Source organism: Frankliniella occidentalis, unplaced genomic scaffold, assembly GCF_000697945.3.
Source record: "Frankliniella occidentalis isolate FOCC.00 unplaced genomic scaffold, Focc_3.1 Scaffold67, whole genome shotgun sequence".
NCBI lineage: Eukaryota > Metazoa > Arthropoda > Insecta > Thysanoptera > Thripidae > Frankliniella > Frankliniella occidentalis.
Window position 1 is genome coordinate 1,018,508 of NW_026267197.1, and position 19,861 is coordinate 1,038,368.

General features: G+C 39.2%; 1 protein-coding gene across 5 annotated transcripts in view; it reads right to left on the reverse strand.

Moving 5' to 3' along the window:
• Window positions 1-124: 124 nt before the first annotated feature.
• LOC113207483 (calmodulin-binding transcription activator 1) overlaps window positions 125-19,861 on the reverse strand; it is a 20,598-nt gene continuing 861 nt past the window's right edge. The window contains exons 3-26 of one of the 5 annotated variants that reach the window (XM_052268328.1): window positions 18,914-19,058; window positions 17,323-17,369; window positions 16,044-16,896; window positions 15,610-15,970; window positions 15,317-15,534; window positions 14,841-15,202; window positions 14,461-14,584; window positions 14,101-14,348; window positions 13,749-14,000; window positions 13,449-13,654; window positions 13,093-13,356; window positions 12,944-13,014; window positions 12,671-12,866; window positions 12,494-12,600; window positions 11,861-11,953; window positions 9,094-9,161; window positions 8,760-8,923; window positions 8,487-8,671; window positions 8,254-8,399; window positions 7,970-8,178; window positions 7,808-7,882; window positions 7,699-7,726; window positions 7,375-7,521; window positions 125-7,280 (exon numbers count right to left, since the gene is read on the reverse strand). In XM_052268328.1, coding sequence (XP_052124288.1) covers window positions 7,396-7,521; window positions 7,699-7,726; window positions 7,808-7,882; window positions 7,970-8,178; window positions 8,254-8,399; window positions 8,487-8,671; window positions 8,760-8,923; window positions 9,094-9,161; window positions 11,861-11,953; window positions 12,494-12,600; window positions 12,671-12,866; window positions 12,944-13,014; window positions 13,093-13,356; window positions 13,449-13,654; window positions 13,749-14,000; window positions 14,101-14,348; window positions 14,461-14,584; window positions 14,841-15,202; window positions 15,317-15,534; window positions 15,610-15,970; window positions 16,044-16,896; window positions 17,323-17,369; window positions 18,914-19,058 — 4,548 coding nt within the window. In that variant the 3' untranslated portion in view covers window positions 125-7,280; window positions 7,375-7,395. Of the gene's footprint in view, window positions 7,281-7,374; window positions 7,522-7,698; window positions 7,727-7,807; window positions 7,883-7,969; window positions 8,179-8,253; window positions 8,400-8,486; window positions 8,672-8,759; window positions 8,924-9,093; window positions 9,162-11,860; window positions 11,954-12,493; window positions 12,601-12,670; window positions 12,867-12,943; window positions 13,015-13,092; window positions 13,357-13,448; window positions 13,655-13,748; window positions 14,001-14,100; window positions 14,349-14,460; window positions 14,585-14,840; window positions 15,203-15,316; window positions 15,535-15,609; window positions 15,971-16,043; window positions 16,897-17,322; window positions 17,370-17,622; window positions 19,059-19,861 lie in introns of those variants that run through there. The other 4 variants (XM_052268327.1, XM_052268330.1, XR_008011227.1 and 1 more) reach the window with 4 other exon arrangements.

Genomic DNA, 19,861 nt, shown 5'->3' on the forward strand with positions numbered 1-19,861 from the left:
TAACTTGGAGTTATTTCAATTAAATCTATGTGATTGCAATAACTTGTAGTTGTTGGAATACCTCTTAGCCCCTTTCCTGTGAGGAGAGGGTCATCAGAAACCTAACTGAGATAAAGCGAAGATGTTCGAAGAAATAAGATATATTTTTATTTCAACAGCCCAAAGAATCTACAATACATGTTCGTGATAGGAAGGTTTAAAAACTTGATAATATAGTACGACAATATACATATGTTTTTGTCACAAAATCACAAATTTATAAAATTGACTAGCTTACATTCTACCATGTGTACTTTCATGGATGACAAGAGAAATACTGATAAGCATAATGTTTAAAATTAAACTGAAATTTTTTTGTACAGCAGCTTAAGGTAGAAACTAATAAGTGCTGCCAAATTAAGCACTTAACCTTGACACAATGGACATTTAATGAAACACATATTGACAAAGAGCTTCATTATTTTTACTTTTCACACTATCACCAAGCAGTATGAAATAAAATAGGTGGCAGCACATTACCTTGTAACTAAATCACATTGTCTTCACGCATGAGTTGATTGCCAGCAATACATGCATATGTACAGAACAGCTCACTCAAATTTCAGGTTAACGATACACAATAGAAAAAAATATGTGCAACTTAATTATAAAAGTCATTCCAGAACTTCTTCTTTAAAATATAAATTTCTTACATTTCAACAACATAATCTAACAAAGCTAAACAACTGTGATCTGAGCAACAAAAATAAGTTTAGATTTAATTCAAGCATGCCTCAGCACCACATTTTCATTAATATTAGATGTTTGTGAGTACAAAATGGGTACTCAGCTATGAACTTTCATTTTGAAAATCATACAAAGTAGCACTATGGTGTTCCACAGCCAGCAAAAGAGCACAGAAATTGTGTTTATTGCTAAATTCAAGAGATAGCTGAGGTGAACTTCTTACAAAAGCCATTCCTTCAACAGAACAGAAGTGCAATTGGAAATTTAGAGCACAGTAACTTCTGTTGGCACAAAAGGAGAGTCAAATTTAAGATCTTAGCTTACTAGACCAGAAATAGACTCTTTTTCCTCTTTATTTAAGTACATATCCACATTTTCTGACATGTCACAGTAGAAATTAATAAAAAAATTGGTTTCAAACGGGCAAAATACGTCTGTAGAAGGTGAATACAAACAAATAGAACCTTTGCAGGAGAAAGCACAGTTTTCTCTCTAACAAAGAGGTCACCCCACAGCAAAGTTGACGTTCAGAAGCACATTTTTTTGAGATTAGCAAATTAACTTTTCAAGTTTTCATTGCATCATTGTGTTTTAGACTTACAGTTAACTAAAGATAAAAATCTTGCCTCAATACTTATTAGCACTAACAAAGAGTAATTTTTATTTTAAGAGGCGTAAGTATAAATCTTGCATATTTATTCTAGTCAGTAAGAAAAATTTAATTAACTGCTTTAAAGAATAAAATTTTCAATATTCAACAATTATATGTACAAGGATGGAGTTTTTCCATTTCCACAATTCTAATCATCTCGGATCATTTCCACACCAATCTTCCTTTTCAAAAAGGTTTTAATCACAAATTTGAGAGCAGATGAAATTTACATTTTCTATATGAAATAAAGGGAACAATCTAAAATCTCGATTAATTAGATTTGAGCACAGTGTGGCAAATGTAAACGCAATTGATGGAATCAAAAATGCATCAACACACCCTGGAGTACCTTGATGCTTGAATTTGGAAAAATCCTAGATTTCTGTTAAGAGATAGATATCCAAATTTATAGATAGACTACAGTAGAATGCAAACAGTTTGAAATTGCAATGGATTGAAATAGCAAAGATTTTAATCAAAGCCATGAAATGTGAATGGATGCCTATGACTGGCATAATATTGAGTCATTTTAAGCTGCCATACCACGAAGAAATATTATGTCAGAACACAGGTACATGGAAATCTTTACACATTAACTGACCATTTTAAGAAACCACCATAAATCCCACAGAAATATAAACCCTAAGTACAACTCCGTAGCCATCAGATAACTACCTTATTAAATATAAGGACGATGAATTTACATAGTGAACAAATTGCTAGTTAAAAGATTAAATTTGTTTCTTAAATAAATATTTTGAACATAGCTATACATTTAGAAGTACAGCTTTGTCAAAAGAAGCAGTACCCTGAACTATTTTAGCAGTGCCAGCATTTAAGTACAAATGGATTATGGAGATCAAATCACCTGATATACAAACAATAATTCTGATGAACCTCTCAACAAATTAAAGGAAAATCTAACAAAACATGAGATACAGCCCTTTCATGAAGCAGATTGAACTATACTATACAGAATAGTGTCTAGCCTGGAACAAGAAAGGTTCACACAAAATGGGATTATCAACATTGGCATAATATACCAACAGCGATTGGCTACCTAGGTATTATTACAAAAAACTCATTACTTTTCCTAAATTATAATTGGTGTTATGGATTCCAAACACAGATGTGCATTAATGGTTCATTTGGGAGAAAAAGAAGGAAACTATAGATGTCTACAGTACAAAAGTATTAAGTTTTCCCACTTATCCCACCCTCCCCTCCGATAAATATAAATTAAAAAAAATTGTTCATTTGCAACGCACAATTGCCTAAATAATATAGGTCATTTGAGTCATCTCTAATGCAAAAAATTTCACAGCATAGTTTTGGAGAGCAAATGTGAACATGAACTTACCCCTTGAAAATGAAGCTCATGGCAGTCTAAACAATGTTTGTTTACAATCGTGTAAGAATAGAGAGATTGGGAAAAGAGACAATTATTGCACAGCCTTTCAACAACATCACAAATCTGGATGTGACAGAAAGGCACTTGCTTCAAAAAATGAGCAATTTTTCAAAAAGAGGGTACATATAAAGTGGATCTTTAAAATTTTACACAACGGTTTTGCGCTAAAGTCAAAATTATTAGAAACAAGACTATAACAATCTTTTGAAAGTAATTTACACTGCTCAATTAACAAAAACATGGTTGGGACTACTTTAGCTATTTCACCTGACCCTAGAGGTTTAAAAAAGAGTAAAAGTAGGCTTGCTTTGAATTTAAATGATTTTAGCTGCTTGTCTACGGAGTCATGTTGCCTGTCTTCACCATGTAGAAAAATATAATCTTTTGTATTGTTGCGCCTGAGATTTTTCCTGCTCTGACCCGGATGAACCCGGATGAACCCATTCCAACTATTTCTTTGAAATACCTTGTCATACATTGTATGCAAAACATTCCGATTTCAACAGCAGCTGAGAGAGACTCAAAATAAGCCGCTTCGTGCCAAGGAACTGAATAGTTCTCTATCTAAGCAGATATGTTTTTTCAGAATCAAGTATTTACAAAGAATGTTCTTACATTAAAAGAGAAGTTGCTGAGAGCTACTATAGTGCAATTATAGAAGAGAAACGTAGGCACCACCAAAATTGTATTAGGTAAATATGCTGGCTGGTGATTAGATAATTAGGTAATACAAAATAGTAGAGAAGCAATCACAGTATAAATGACAAAGGAGCCTACATTCAAAAGAAGCAGCGCTTTAAAAGAGGAATGAGACGGTACAAAAATGATGTCAATTCTGCTAATTGAAAGAGATTAAATTTTCTTTTAAGCGAATGAGAAAAAAGGAATTAAATTACCAGTTTGGCCTGGGATGGAAGATACTTTTTTTTTTCAGTGAAAAGGTTTGTTGAAGAGGACTTGAAGCAGTCAAATGACAATTGCACTACAGGAAAGATTGCATTTTCCAATAAAGTAGAGTCAGGTGTATCAAACATGTTTGATAAAGAAGAAGTGTCATTCTTTACTTGTGCTGGTATGGTGGAAGTAGTTTGACTCAGCTCTGGCAAGGAGCCCAGGCCAGTCAGAGTCGACTGATCTAAAATCTCTTGTACAAGACATTTTTTCCCCTTGCAAAGGAAACAAATATGCAGGTCACTACGTGGCGTTTTAGTGGGTTGGAAAAAAATTAAAGGCAGGAACCATGAGGTAAAGTAGAATGGAACAGAATTACATAGAGCGCGGAGTATCAAAATCGCATGTCATTGATAGTTGACAGGTGGTGTTTCTACAATTAAAAAAACCTGGTCACATAGAACATTATTTTACCAGGGCTCTGATTTTTATGAAATTAGTCTCCTGCTTCAAAGGCGTCTTGAGGCCCCTACAAGGCATCTCAAAGATCTAGAGGACAGTGATCGGCTTATCTCAAGCTTGTCTGAGGATGAGGCGCAATAATGTGGTTATAATTATATTGTTGGATACAAAGTTCATGAGCTGAAGGTGGCAACTAACTTGCACCATACCCAGCACAATACTTGTTCTTCCACCTCCACATATCTGAGCAATATTGAGGGTAAGAACCAGGTAAAATACTGACCTACCAAAGCCATTGAAAATTACTTCTTCAATAAAAACCCTACGGAGTTTGTGTCAGAGACAAATAAAATTTGAACCTCCTCTTAAATCTTCCCTAAACAATTACAATAATGGGTTATGCAAATTTTATATTTACTTTATAATAACTGAGTTTAGAAATCTTAATAAGAAATCCTAATAGTGTGACTAGATTGTTTTTGAATGAATTAGTTTTAAGGAAATAAAAACAAATTTGATGACTTGAAAGACTGGTGTCAAGCAGAGGAAGTTTCCAACAAGAAATGGAACAGCTACAGTGTAACAAAGAAAACATGATATTCTACTAATAATTATTGGAAAAAGAAAATTCTCTTTCCTATGACATTCACCCCATCACTTTCATACATCTTCCATCTTTGTTAAATCATGTTAATTGGCTTTTTATACTTTGATTCTCTACTACTGTCATATAAACTAAGAAAAGAGTGAAAATCACCAAGAGGAAGAGGATTATGAAACAGTTAAGTAAAGAGTAAGTAATGGATAAGAATCATAGGTAATCATGCCAAACAAAAACTCTCTTTAAGAATTGGAAGCAAATCTGCAAGTTATCCTTGCTCCTCTCATGGTTGGAAAAAAATTCTGATAACTTTGCCAAAGCATACTGTACTGTATGAGGATCTCATTGATTGTCAAATATTTGATTTTCCTTATGGCCTACAGTAAAACAAGTTTTAAATTTTTTTTAAAACCACACACAAAAAAACAACAACAGAAGAATTTACGAACACTTTACAAAGCAAAACTAAAAAATAATCATACCTAGTATTCTGGTTGTATAATGTATTGATGAAAAAGATAAAGTATGAAGTCAAGGATTAAGAATGCAAGATAAATAGGCAGGAAGATAATGATGAATTTAAGTTTATGTGACTATATTTCTCTTGGAGTTTCAAGTTATGTATATAGTTCCACATATGTACCTCATTAGACGTACAAGTGTGTGACTAGATACAAATCAAAAACCATATTTATATTCTAATTCAAAACTACAAATGTTTTGAAGGGTATGTTACATTTTGTTTGGGCATACTCACAACTGAGAATTATTCCCAGTCACCTCAACATTGAAATTAAGAGATAGAGAGAGAGAGAGAAAGGGAAAGAGAAAAGAAAGAGAGCACAAAGCAAAAACTTCTAGATGACCTCTGTCTCCAAACCAACAAAAAGTAATCCTTCGAAATAAATATGGGACAAACTGAGGAGTTCCCTCTAAATGCAACAAAATAAATAATTCAAAGACCAAATCCACAAAAGGAAAAGTTTCATGACAAATTATTTACATAGTCTTTCCTGACAAATCACAGATATATTAGGCCCAACTCAAGTCATGAGTGACAAAGCCTTCATAAAGTCTATTTCCAGCCGAGAGAGTACTCATGATAGCTGCCTACTTCTCAGTATCTAGACCAAAAGTATGGAGATTGTTGTATCTTTATATGATAGCACCATACCACTGTACTTATATTGGAGTCACTACCCATTTCAAGTACTAACGTTATATATGTGGAAAGAATATCTGGTAAAACTTAAATGTACATACTGCAGTTCCATAGCACTGTTCACAGCTCCGCTTCTGTATAGAAGTGTTCAGTATTTAACAGAAATCAAAGTTACACAACCATCACAGTGAAAATATTAGTAAATCTGAACACTTCAAAATAATATCATATAAGAAATACAGGCAAAAAGAACTAAGGCACAACTCATTTGTGGCCAGCACTTCTCCCTACTGCCAGCCAAGGACCACCGAAATATTCAAGCTCAACAGTAAAATCATGCCTTGTCCAACAAATAACTGTGCTTGTCTCCATTTTTCACAAGAGTTAATTTTCTTGTGTGAACACCAATACCAACACAAGTGAACTCTGGTCCTTCTCCACAAATGGATGTAAAATAGGGCAGATAGAGCAGAGGTCAATCAAAATTGATAATACTGGATCAGATATGAAAAGAAAATAATGACAATAAGAGTAAGATTTAAACTACATATATCATGGATGAATTAAAATAAGGATAGGTGAGCAAATTGAAACGGGCTTTTTAAAAGAATGAAAGAAACCGGGTAAAATAAATAACTACATGAATATTTGAGGGCCTGCCTCTATACCAGAGAATGCTCATAACATATTCAATAAATTTCTCAAACAAAATTAACAGATGTGTATGGCAAAACTTGGAGAAAAAATTAAATATTTTCATTGCCACATTTTCTCTTTAACAAAACCTGAGGTGCAGTATTTGGGTTAAATTCGTTTTTTAAATTACACATTACGATAAGCACCAAGTGATCAATCAATTAATCAATAATGACATAATTGAACATGTTCTAGCACAAAATTATTGCATAAAATGGCACATGTGGCTATATGGACTCTGGATGCAAGAAATAAGAATAAAAATATCACTGACATAAAGTAAGGGGAGACATCAGAAAATACCCTGGCTTCCTCGCATGATTTGAAAATAAGACAAAAGATAAGTGCAATCAGAGGAAATCCGGCACAACCACATCCAACAGACCAAACAATAGCTAGCAATCATCAAGAATTGAAAGTACACTTTTTAAAGATGTAATCAAAAGAAAACCTTAGTCATTCTTTAAAATACTCGGGATTTTTAGAAAAGAAACTTTAACAATTCTACCTTTGCATATTGCAGTCATCATAATCTTTGTTTGTTTTACAATGTTTTTATGAGGAGAAACTGCCAAAGCACTTGTACGCACCCAAAATGGTACAAAAGCAATTTACAGAAGAGCATTTGCAACTAAATGCAAGACTGTTAAGCACGCTTCAGAAGAGAATATATCTGAATCTGTAAAGTTAGTAAGAGAAATAATTAATAAACATGTGAACATTAATCACATAAATAAGAGTACTTATATATTTTAAATATGTGTGTTACCCACCTTATTTACACATTTGAATTGTTATTTTGACCGATGTTGGAGGACAACAAAGTTTCGAGACAATGCTACCTTGGGTGGGCAGCCAGGAACACTGACAGGTCCAACTGCTTCTCTTTTGCGGCTGCCAAAGCTCGTTCTGTCTGCAACCTGAAAAGAATTTCACATTAAGACTATACAGTACTTGTACCTTGATTGTCATGAACACACGAAATAGTTGACAGTAGAGCAGTCTTCAATCATCAATATGTAAATCACTCTTTTCTTGTTTTGTAGGTACATGATCTAACACAAAGAAGTTAGTTCCAGTCTTAGAAGCAAACTTACCACTTGACCTGATGATACATCCCACTCACTAAAGCAGCATTAAAGATAAACATTTTTTTTAATGACCTAAGATTAATTACACCACTTTGAAAGTGGACCTGACACTTACTTGTTTTTAGATTGACGCATGAACTGTTGAATCTTCCTGGCAGCTTGATGTTGACGGCGTTGAGAATATGTCCTCCTAATGAATATTAGACCCGAATAAGAATTGATTGTAGTTATCCACAAACTGCTGACTACAAAATAAAATAAAATATTGATGTCTTACTTGAGACCAGATGATGGAGCACTTTCAAAGCAAGAACTTGTATTAGATGGACTAGATGACCGTGCTCCATGCTCACGATAATTCCTATAGTAGTTTTGAATGCAAACTGCAGCCTCTTGGCTTTTCTTGAAACGTTTGTGTTCTTGATAAGACCGGAATCCATTCTGTATTACTGTAGCAGCATGTGTCATTTGTTTAAAGTATGCATACTGAAAACAGATGAATAAAAAGTAAGAAACAGAAAAAACAAGTCAGCATGAATTTTTGATGAAGGGAGAGATTACCTGTTTATAACGTCGATAATAGTTTTGGATCAAAATTGCAGCCGCACGCTCCTTCTCTTGTTCCTCAGCTATTTTGCGTCCCTTGTACGACCGGTACGCTTTCTGAATTATTTTTGCAGCTTCATACAGCTCTCTTTGCTCGCGATCTGTGACAAAGCCATAGTTATTAAGCTATTGAAGTCTTTGAATGTACAGTGAACAGAACACCCTCACTATGGGCCGTTTGTGAATACCTGAGAGGGTCAGATTGGAAAAGTCTTTTTCAAACAAAGAACCTGATGCTTGAAAAAATTCACAAAAGTCTGCAGTGGTAGGAGGAGGGGATGGTGATGATTCCAGTACAAAGGAGCAAGGAGATTGAAGACAGCTTGATGATGAAGGGCTAAGACTAGAGCTTGGAGTGCTCACATCATAATACCTATTGAACAATTAAATATCACTATAAATGCTAGGACTGATAAAACAAACTTCTGTTAAAACTATTTAACTTTCTGAGGAATACAAACCTATAGTTGTGATCACTGAATTCAAAATTAAATTCATTGGATTCAAAGGCCGAACTAGGGGGCTCGTCAAGAAGAGACGAATCCATAAATACATCAAGCACCTCATTCTTAAGATCACCCGGAGAGGAACTATCATCACTCATCATTGAATCATCACTACCATTCTGAAAATTCACAATGTAATATGAAGCTGTTAATTTCACAGAAACACATTAGGAAGCAGTAAAGGCACATTTTCATCGGGTATGAGATTTAAAAAGTCCTACCAAAATCAACATTAAACCTAAAAACTCATAACCCTTTTTTTCTTTCATTTAAATGTTTGCCAAATTACCTTTATTCTCTCTGGTATAGCAGCTATTATTTGCTCGGCTAAAGTTAGAACTCGAACTTCTTGTTGCCCTGTAACATTAAATGTACAATCTTAGTGCAAGGTGTCTTGGAACCTTGAAGTCTGCTGGGAAAAATAGATCAGATAGGTTTTTAAAAATACATGCCTAAGGAAACACACACCGAAAGGTACAAGAATTATGCTAAAGAATTCGCAGCAAGCACACCCTCACAACACCGACCAAAATGCAGGTAACATCAAAACACTCAATTATAACAAGCAACACTGATACAAAAAATTGTACTTGCAACACATCCACCCATCTTAGCATCCCTTTCCTCATTAAACAGAGTTTATGTTATTCGGAATTAGTGACAGGTTAATGGATGGAATGTGTTTGATTGGAATTGGGAGTATAATGGTCATAAAAACCAGTTTTAATTTTAATAGATAGATAAGAAGTCAAAGTACCTAGGTTAATGACAGGACTGAACTACTGGATTGTACAAATGCACTGTTTTTATGAAACCAACAAAATTCCCAAAGTCCAAAATTTAAAGCAATTCCTATGTTAGCACACATATAGCACACATATAGCTTAAAATAAACTATTTCTGCAGGGTGCAATAATGTCTGTTAACCAAGAAAGGAAGGGAAAAGAAACAGCAAAATGGAAGAAATTTTCCAGGCCCTGAAGAGAACTGCAATGAGACGCATACAGCATTTAAACATCATTCCTTTGACTTCTGTGAAAATTTGATACTGAAAAATATTACTGTACAATAAACTGATTTGTAAGAGAAAATAAAATAAAATATATATTAGCTAATTTGAACTATGAAAGCAACTATAAGTTGCAAAGAATGAAATTCTCAAATGCCATATGTACTGGATAAGAACAAACAGAATTTGAATACTCTTCACTACACCCATAGGAAGCACACAACATTGACTTCTTCAAACTCTTAACAATTCATAAATATAGTGTATTCAGCTCAGTGAGAGTTGAAAAGTACATGATAAAACAAAAGCACTGCAAAAATGCCTGACTTTCAGTCACTCTTCAATTAGTTATCATTAAAGTAAGAAATTGTTTAACCGGTGCGGATTTTGTTATTTGGACCTCTGTTCTTCTTCTCTCATAAAGCTGATATACACTATGGATAAAATAGAAAAACTAACATTGAGTGAGACTATGAACCAAGCTGTGATTGGAACACTGCATGCAGGTTAATTGACACAGACAAGCATCAGTGCACCACACCAACCACATCCAAGATAAAGTATAATAACAGTCCTAAACACCAAACACAAACATTCTTAGCTAGTTGCTAAATATTTAACAACAGACCAATGAAGAAATTTGTAGTGAAAGCATGTTGACCATGTCAGAAAAAGTGATTGTCTTGCACAATGAGACGCCATAGGTTCCTCAATATTTGTGTTCAGTCATGTTCAATGGTAGTGGATCTTACAGGTCGGACCTTCTCAACAGAAATTCTCTTTTCTGTTGTTGTTGTTTTGTAGTTAGTTTTCAGAGTACTTATAGTGTGGAAAAAGTTTTACACCTTTCAGGACTTTTAAATGAATTCTGAGGGAAAATCATCCCAAAAAACAAAGATATACCATAACTTTCTTTAAAATGAGAGAAATAAAAAGGTTGCACGTTAACAGAAAAGAATTTGGACTACAGAAAACTACAAACTTGAAAAAAATACGAAATAATTGGACTCAATTGACTGCAAACCTCAAATTGCCATAAACAGAAAGAAGGTTAAAAATTGTACCGTATGTATATTTATTAATAATATTATTTATTAATAATAGACCTGAAAATGTATTAGGGTGCATTTTACCAAGTGTGATGACTGAAACTAAAAATCAGAGTCCTTGATCAAAAGCTGAAAATAAAAAGGGATTTTGCTTATGATGAATTTCTTGTATATTACTGTTGCTACAGTGCTGTGTTTGAGTTGGCATGATTTTCCATGTTTTTATGGCATTTAATACTGCACATTCTTCTGGGGACGGTTATCTACATTAGAAAACTTAGCCATATTCATCACATGCTGATTGTTAAAAACAAAAACATGACACACATCATGCAGTTAATTAATGCAAATGATTAATGAGCCTATTCCTAGGGTACAGAAACTGAGACAGTAAAAACCAAGAACAAAAACACAGAGGCTGCTCTAACCAAAATGTATACCATGAACCAGAGTCGTGCTATGATTACTCTGGTTTCCCAAATGGCACAAAATTGATTGAGGTAATTGATTAAGAATAATTCTGTAATGATATCATCTTCTTTCAAATTTGCTGGACTATGATTTTACAGACAGGTTCTAAATGTGGCACAAAACCAGTCAATAAAATTTGAATTTGAATAAATTAATTTTGCTGTTCTGTATTTCTTTTTAAAAATTTGCTGCACTTGGTTTCAGTGACATTTATTTCTCACATGGAACAGCAGTCAAATCAAGATTAAGTTATTTATTTGTGCCATTTTTTACTAGTAAGAGGTATGAGATGTGCCACACAAAGGAGACGCAAGGTTAGTGGGGACACACACATGCGCATTACATTGCAAGTGTTTAGCCTCATGATTCGTCACTGTCTTAATCAATGTGATAAACAGAAAAAAAAATACTATGTGTAGTATTTTTTAAATCTCATACAATTAAATTGATAAAAATTTGCCCTGAAAAAGAAGGGGCGAATAATGATCACATGATGGGCAATGACGACTGAGAGGCATACGACTGACCTACAACACTTTCCCTGCTTTCCGATTCTTCATCCGAAACGCCTTCAATGTCGATTAGGGGACTGTCACTCCGGTCTCCAGATGTAACTTCGCCTGGATTAACACCAAGCGTGAAATAGACATACCAGAACATCACAGACTAAAGCAAACACAGCAAGCTAACATTATTCAAAAAGAAATTCCAGAAATAAAAGTCAGAAGTCATGTGTGCACGCTGGGCAAAATAAAGTTGTAGCTTGTAGAAACATTGTTAAAAAGAACAGAAACCCAACTTAGGGGCTAGTATATGTACCATACAACCAATGCCTGATTTTCAAAATGAGGTAGAATATCTACTAATTTCTTTACTTTTTCCTGTTATGCATGCAGGTTATGCAAGCATACCTTGAAAACCCAATTGAACACTTAAGCACAATTTCACCCTATGTAACAGTATAAGAACAAAACTGTATTTTCTAGAAACTTAGAAGCTATTAATCAGATCATTTATATGCATTCTAGATCATTTATAAGCATTTCTCATTATCCGCTCTTAATCAGAAACAAATTTACATCATACCTAAAGTAAACAAGTGATATAAAGACAGAAATATTTAGTTCATATTGTTGTTTGCAGGGCTACCTAATACTTACACAATGAAAAATCTCCTCTTCGAGCAGGTGAGTTACATCCATTGGTACCAAAGACATCACTGGCAGATTTAGGAGAATTCAGAGGAAGGGACATGCTGCGGTCAAACCTATAGGAATTCATAAAACCTTCAGTATTTAAAGAATGTTGTTGCAAATAAGTACCAGCCACAAGTTTACCTTGAAATTCGAGAACTGTCTCTGCCATAACGATTGTTTCTGAGGGACCTAAGAGATGTGAGACTGTCGCAGGATGACTGTGTAGATTGTCCAGAACCAAGGTTAATCCCACTATCAACTGATGGTCTCTTAATAAGGTGATGAGCTCCTCGTTTTTGAGATTGCGATTGCCGATTGTCAGCTTGCTCAAGATCCACTGCAATAGTGAGAGTGCCGTACATAAAATGCCTTTCCTTGATAATTTACCGACTAATAATCATTATAACATCATACCTGATGGTGATGGAGTGTCTAAGCTACTAGGAGAATTTGTAAGTGGAATGTTGACCTGGAGCTCCAAGTTCCTTTAACAACACATAAATTAATTCAGTCCAAAAAGTAATTGCAATCAACACATCATAACTCATTACATTTTTCCTTACTTATTCTTTTGCACATCACTTCGATTTCTAGCTGCTAATGGTCTTAAAAATACTCCATCATGTGACCTTGATGATGGAAGGGAGGTCCAGGGGCTTGCCTCAAGTAAACTGTCTTGTGAAATGTCCGTCCCAACATTGGAGGTAGAAACACATGTGGAGGCTGATGATGAAACTGCTGATGATGGTAGGGACACAACTGAACTGCATGGAGAAAGACCCGACGATGGAGAGGGAGATGGAGGAAACAATAATGAGAGCATGTCACTGTAAACCAATTAAAAGGTTTTAAGAAAGGATTTCAATATGGAAATTTCAAACTGGTTTGCACGTGCATACAAACAGAAATGCAGACTAACTTTGATTGACTAGAAGGAGACACAGCACGATTCTTTTGACGATCACTCTTTAATTTGTTTATTTCTGCTACTAGAGATGTAAAACCAGATGCTCTTGCAAGGTCTAGAGCACTTTGATTGAAAATATTAACCATTTCTAATGTTGAATAGTTCCAGCGGTACAAAACTAGAGCAGCCTCTGTATGCCCTCTAGAACATGACCACATCTAAAACAAAAACAAAAACATAGAAAATATTCTAGTCAACTGGGTAAATTTATCAATGTTTAGTTATTATATTTTGATCAGAAGAAAACCTTACCAAAGGAGTAAAGCCTACTTCATCTTTACTTTCTGCATCAACTTCTAGATCTAAGATAGGAGAGGAATTCTCTTCCCGCCAGTGAATGAGAGCTCCGATAAGTCTAGAATATCCAAGTGCTGCAGCCAGATGCAGTAAGGTCATGTTGCGGTGGCTTGTCAGAACTGGCATCTCAACATCTTTCCACAGACAGGACGACATTCGTCGGGTTCGCGAAACTAGTCGTTCTTCAAGGTCACCAACACTTTCCATCTGTAGAAGAAATTTGATGATTAAATTTGTTAAGTAAACAGTTTGACTAATAGCACCCACAAATTAATGAAAAGTCTTGTGATGCAGTATTTTTCTTTACCAAATCAGAGCAATGGTCACTTTGTTCTTGTTTGATGTGAAGCCGCTGATTAACTGTCTCCAGTCTATGAAGTAAGGTGAGTTTGAGCAAAGAATTGGAGTCAGCTGTATCACGCTTATGATCTTGAAGTGCAGTTCCCAATGTTTCAACCGGAGACTTGGGAGGTTCTTTGTATTCAAACATGACTGAGTTTGAAACAATTTGACCATCACAGGCAACTTGAAGTGTTGCTAGTCCCACCTCATGAGCTGAAACAGAATGGCACATAAAGAAGCATGTACCTTCATTAACTGTAATTGGACTCAACACTACCACAACCACCACACCAAAAAAATTAAAGTTGAAGGAAGTATAACATACCAGGACAATAGCACCGCAGAACTCCCTCTTGAACTAGAGTTGTTGGTACAGGAAGGGAGTCGAAAAGAACGGTGTAAGGGGATGACGAATACCAAGGGCCAGTAACCAGGACTTTAACGCCACCCTAGGAAAATTAACAAGATATACAATACTTGTATAGTTGTAACTGGACTTGGGGTTCAAAACAAATAAATAAGTAAAATTGGGTGTTTCTTTGCATGCGCTTCAGTTGTGGATTTGCCTACTCCCTTTAGCGCATACCCCCCCCCCCCCCCCCCCCCTGCGGCCTTTGAGAGCAATCCCGTAACACTGGAGCGCATGTAGAGGAACGACCGATACTATAATGTAAAGGAGCTGTATTATTAGCAAGAAATTCATACCTCAGGATATGCCCATTCGGGTGAGTATTCTGTAATTTCAACAGAGGGGAGGCCAGTTTCATTACTATTATTCCCATTCATGTGATGTTCATGAACATGTTGCACATGCTGTTGCTGGTGTTCCTGTTGGTGCATTTGTTGCTGATGCTGCTGTTGTTGTTGCTGCTGCTGCTGCTGTGAGTCCTGGTTATCTTCTGATGGGCTATGATCCTCTTCTTGCTTTAATTGACTAAGGACGGCATCATGTTCTGGTTTAATGTCAAGTAGAGGATGCTCCTGATACTGAGATTGTGCATGTTGATGGCTATGGTCCATGCTAGCAGCCGACGGAGATTCTGAATTTTCAGAATTTACCATCAAACCTGTTGTAAGAAATGAAAGACACATTAATATTTCAAGCAGAAAATAAAATATTGTATCTTAAGGTGAAATAAAGAAGACAAACTTAAGTCTGCGGTCAGTCTTTTTCCACTTACGTGAACTTTGAGATGAATTTTCAGCTGTATTATCTAGGCCATCCATATCCACAAAGTCGCCCAGCATATCGAAAGCATCTAGATTTACAAAAACATCCTCATCATCAGCGGATCCTGACACCACCTCACAGCCTTCAATAAAGTCCATGGGGTTAATGTCATGAGGGGACATCTCATCAGGGCTCGTTTCTTGAACTGAAGTCACTGTATCCATTGGCCTTGATAATAAACTAAGTGTTAAGAGATCATCCAATTATTTTCAAGCACTAAACAAAATTAATATGGTTACTCACGTGTGTAACCTTTGATCAGATGAGCATGACATTGGCATATTTGCTGACAGTGTTCGCTGAATATCTTCTTGGGTCATCTCGAGTGCATCAAAGAATCCAGCTGAGCTACTTGCATCACTACTGCTGTTTGTTCCATTATTCCCATTTGACTTGTTACCACAACTATTATTTCCTACAACCTCATCACAGAAGGATTGCTGAGCTTCAAGCAAATCGGGACTGGTGTCCATTTGCTTGGAAGGAGAAGGGGGGCTACTCGTTTGCTTTGCCACATGAATAGCCTGCTGATTGGTAGCACTACTTACAACCTGAAGGTGTTGAGTTTCCTGACTGAATCCAATGTTGTCATACATAACGAAATCTGAAACAATCAAGCTTCTGTTCATAATGTGCTCTAAATCAATACTACTTAGTCGAGTGTTCAATCTGCTAACCTGCTATGTTGCCATTGGTGACATCCATGTTGCAGGCCGAGCTGGTGACGCTGACCACCGTGCTGCTGCTCTGGCTCACGGCCGTCATGGCAGCCATGCGGCACGTGTTCATCTCCATGCTCTCCTGCTCCTGCTTCATGAGGAGCGAGGTCGACGTGGAGGCGGCGGCCGAGGCCTCCGACACGACCGCTTTGTTGGCCAGCCCCGCCGCCTCGGCCACGGCGGCGGCCGCAGCCGGCTTGATCTGCTGCACCAGGTGGTGGTGGTTGTGGTGCGGGTGGTGCGGGTGGAGGCCGGGCACGGCCGGCACGTTCCGCACGAACGACGTGACGGTGGCCACCTGGTGGGCCGAGGCCGGGCCGAGGTTGGCCTGGCCGTTGGCCGCGTTGTTGAGGATGAGCAGGCTGCTCGTCTGGATCTGGCTGAGGCTCAGCACGAGCGGCGGCGCCGACTGCTGCTGCTGGCCGTGCTGCTGCTGGTGCTGCTGGTGCTGGTGGTGGACGAGCTGGGCCGCGGCCTGGTGGTGCTGCTGCAGCTGGTGCTGCTGGCGCTGCTGGTGCGCCTCCGACAGGTGGATCTGGTGCGCCGTGTGCTGCGCGGCGTGCTGGGCCGCGTGGTGCCGCTGCGCGATGATGGACGAGCCCGTCGTGGACGACACCTGGTTGCTGCGGTCCAGGGTGATGAGCTGCGGCTTGGCCGCCGTGATGCGGCGGATCGGGTGCGAGCACGTCTTGCCGTCGGCGCACGTCGAGTCCGGGCAGCCGCACTCCAGCTGCTTGGACAGCGTGGCGGCGCGCGCCGCGCGCTGCCGCTCCATCAGCTGCGTCACGATGGACTCCACCGTCTCGGCGGTCTGCAAAAAAGATGACGGCCGCATTTAGATCAAAGAGGGCGAGGCGAAAATCCCTCCGGGGAAAGAGACGGACTTTTGTTTCTCGCCGTCTATCTGTCCGACTGACTGTCGACCGCCAACAGAAACCCAGGCCGAGTGAGTGCCCCATTACCGACTTTCGGCGGACAGTTCTCAAGCATCGTCCCACTCTCGAGACTTTTAGTTGGAGGACGGACAGGGCGAAGGATAGATGGATGGGTGGATTGTCGGATAAATAGATTGATGGGTAGATAGGGTGGATAGAAAGGTATCGAGAAGAGGAGGTATGGCGCCTGCACGCGCGAGGGCGGGCCGTCCCGTTAAGCACGCGTGTGCAGCGCGTTGCCTACCCACAGCTCCGCAGGCGCTCCTTCTAGGCAGACTTTCACGTGGACGGACGATACTCACCGATATTTCAAGCTCGTTGTTGTGATCCGGCTCGTCCTCGCTGTAAACTGTAAAACAGGACGACATGTGTATTTAGTGCGCTGTTCATTGAAGACGAGTTGGTAAAAATAAGAGTCATAAAAGTAGTAAAAAAAAGTGAAATAAATTTATAATTTGACTAGGATACGTTCTGGCGAGAAAATGAAGGACAAGTTAGTGAGTGAAGCTGTCTGGATGAGTCCGGCTACGGAGATGTGTACATGTACTGTGGCCATGCGATTAGTTTGCGTGCACATGCAGGTGTGTGGTTTGTTACAGTACCTGTGGCGTGTGTAACTTTTCGTTCCTTCTTGTTTACTCGAATGTGGATATTGATTTCTGTACGATGTTTCTGTTTGTTGGCGTATATCGAAGAGGGACAGTGGGGAATACGAGAGTACGGGAGTAGGGAAAAGAAGGAGACAGAAAGACGAAAATAAAAGAAAAGAATAAGAGGGAAAAGACAGACAAGAATAGCAATGCCCCAGCCTACATATGTATTTCTGTCATTATGTTTGAACGCGAGGAGGGGTGGGGCTGACGGGTCACATGTAGATTGAAAGAAAACAGACCACCTTCACGGAAGGAACACGAGCGAACTACGACCTACAGTTACAGGGAAAGATCGGCCTTTGCTGGCCCTAGAGATTAGATAAAAAAATAAAATAAATGAAAACGTCTTGCTGGCAACTCAAATAACCAGCTGATCTCTTTCGGAGGCACCCTCGACGTGAAGTTATATTCGAGATGACTCACCGTTCGAAGCACACCGACAGGACATCACTCGAATGAAGCAAGAGGGAAGAACTGCGTTCACCGTACACTTTTACATTACTTCAAAGTAGAGATTCAAATGCGCTAAGGTAGTACTCAATAAATGTCTCTTCAGACGCTTACTCGCACGATTCAAATCGACGCAAAGCTCCAAATCTACAGAGATAGAGTCGATGAGACAAAAGGTGACCATTGGTCAAAGTGTCAATGGAACACTCGCGAGCCACCCTTCTCGTTGTCACGTGGACGCCAACCATCGGTCATCAGCGTCATTCTAAGTTCAAGAAGCTTTCTACTGAGGAAGCGGACCCACTAAGGTTGCACGCTCGCCCGGCCTCCAGGCGAGCCTGCCTCCAGGCGAGCTTCCAGGCTGGAAGGCGCCCCCCTTACGTAACAGGTAAGGTAAGCCGTGAGGTAAGATTACGAACTGCGCGTTATGTAAGAAAGCGCCTAATGTTAAGGCTGACAATTTATGCCAAGGAAACTTTAAACAACATATGGTGATGAAAAATGGCTTTTACTGTGATATATATAGTTGCAATAAAAATAAAATAAATAACTGTACCGCAAATACAAGGTTTACGAGGCATCAGTAGATTATCAGAATTAAAAAAAGAAAATAATAAAGTAAAACGAAATAAGGAATGCAACGGAATAAAAATAAAAGGAAAAAGAAAAAGAGAGAGATAGAAGAAAGACGGAAGTTGGAGGTAAGACACACCGGTCGAGGAAAAGGGATGCATCTGGTGGTGTGATGGGCGCTGGTGGGCTCCTCGGGGCACACGGCCCAGGGACTCACACATGGGTTTGAGCTGCGACACCAGCTCCTCCTTCGTCCACTCCTTCTTGTCGCCCCAGAGCGCTAGGCTGGGCGAGATGGAGACCATCTTGTTGTCGTCCGGGTACGGCACGTTGAGGTAGTGCACCAGCACAATGTCGGGGTTCTGTCGAGGGTTGAAAAAAATTAATAAATGTGGCATGGAAATAAATAACAAACAGTATGAAACACCACGCGAAAGTATAAGGGAAGGAGGCGAACAGGCACGGGGCCTTGGCAAACGTTGGCACGCCTGTTTGAGTCATCACTATTTCCCGTCGACAAGACCCCGAAATGCGTTACCCTAGTTGAGGGAGGCGAGCAGCGGGCTAACTAGGACAGAGGTGCCAAATGGGTCTGTATCACGATCCCTCCAGCTCCCCCATTCCCTTTTCCCCCTAGGCCCCCGCGCGGCCTTCACCAAACAGCCGTAGTAGTAGTAGCCGCCCGTAAGCATACACTGCTTTTTCGCCACCGCCCGCGCCGCGACCCGCGACGGCCCGGCTCGCTCCCGGAAATTGTGTCAATAAGGAAACACCCGCACGATAACGCCGGCAGCGACGCCCGGGCGGGAAAAGGAGAGAGGGGGGGGGGACGGCGTCGGCCTGGCAAATTCTGCCACTAGGACCTGATGGCGAGAGTCCCGCGCGGCCCCCCGCTACCGCCCACCAGGATGGCGGTGTCCCACTGGCCCCACCGCGCCGCACCCGCGCCCCTCGCCCGAGCCGACCCCCCGAAAACTTTTGTTTCGAGCAGCAAAGGGATGATCACGCAGCGGCTTGTACGGTTCCCGGGAGCAAAGTGACAAACATTCTCATAATTATTAGACTCGCTCGGCAACAAAATTCACAGAGATATGACTCTGGGGGGAAGTCGGCGAGGAGGTGGCGGGCGCGGCGTTGCAGGGCGAACGGGGACGGGGACAGGGGG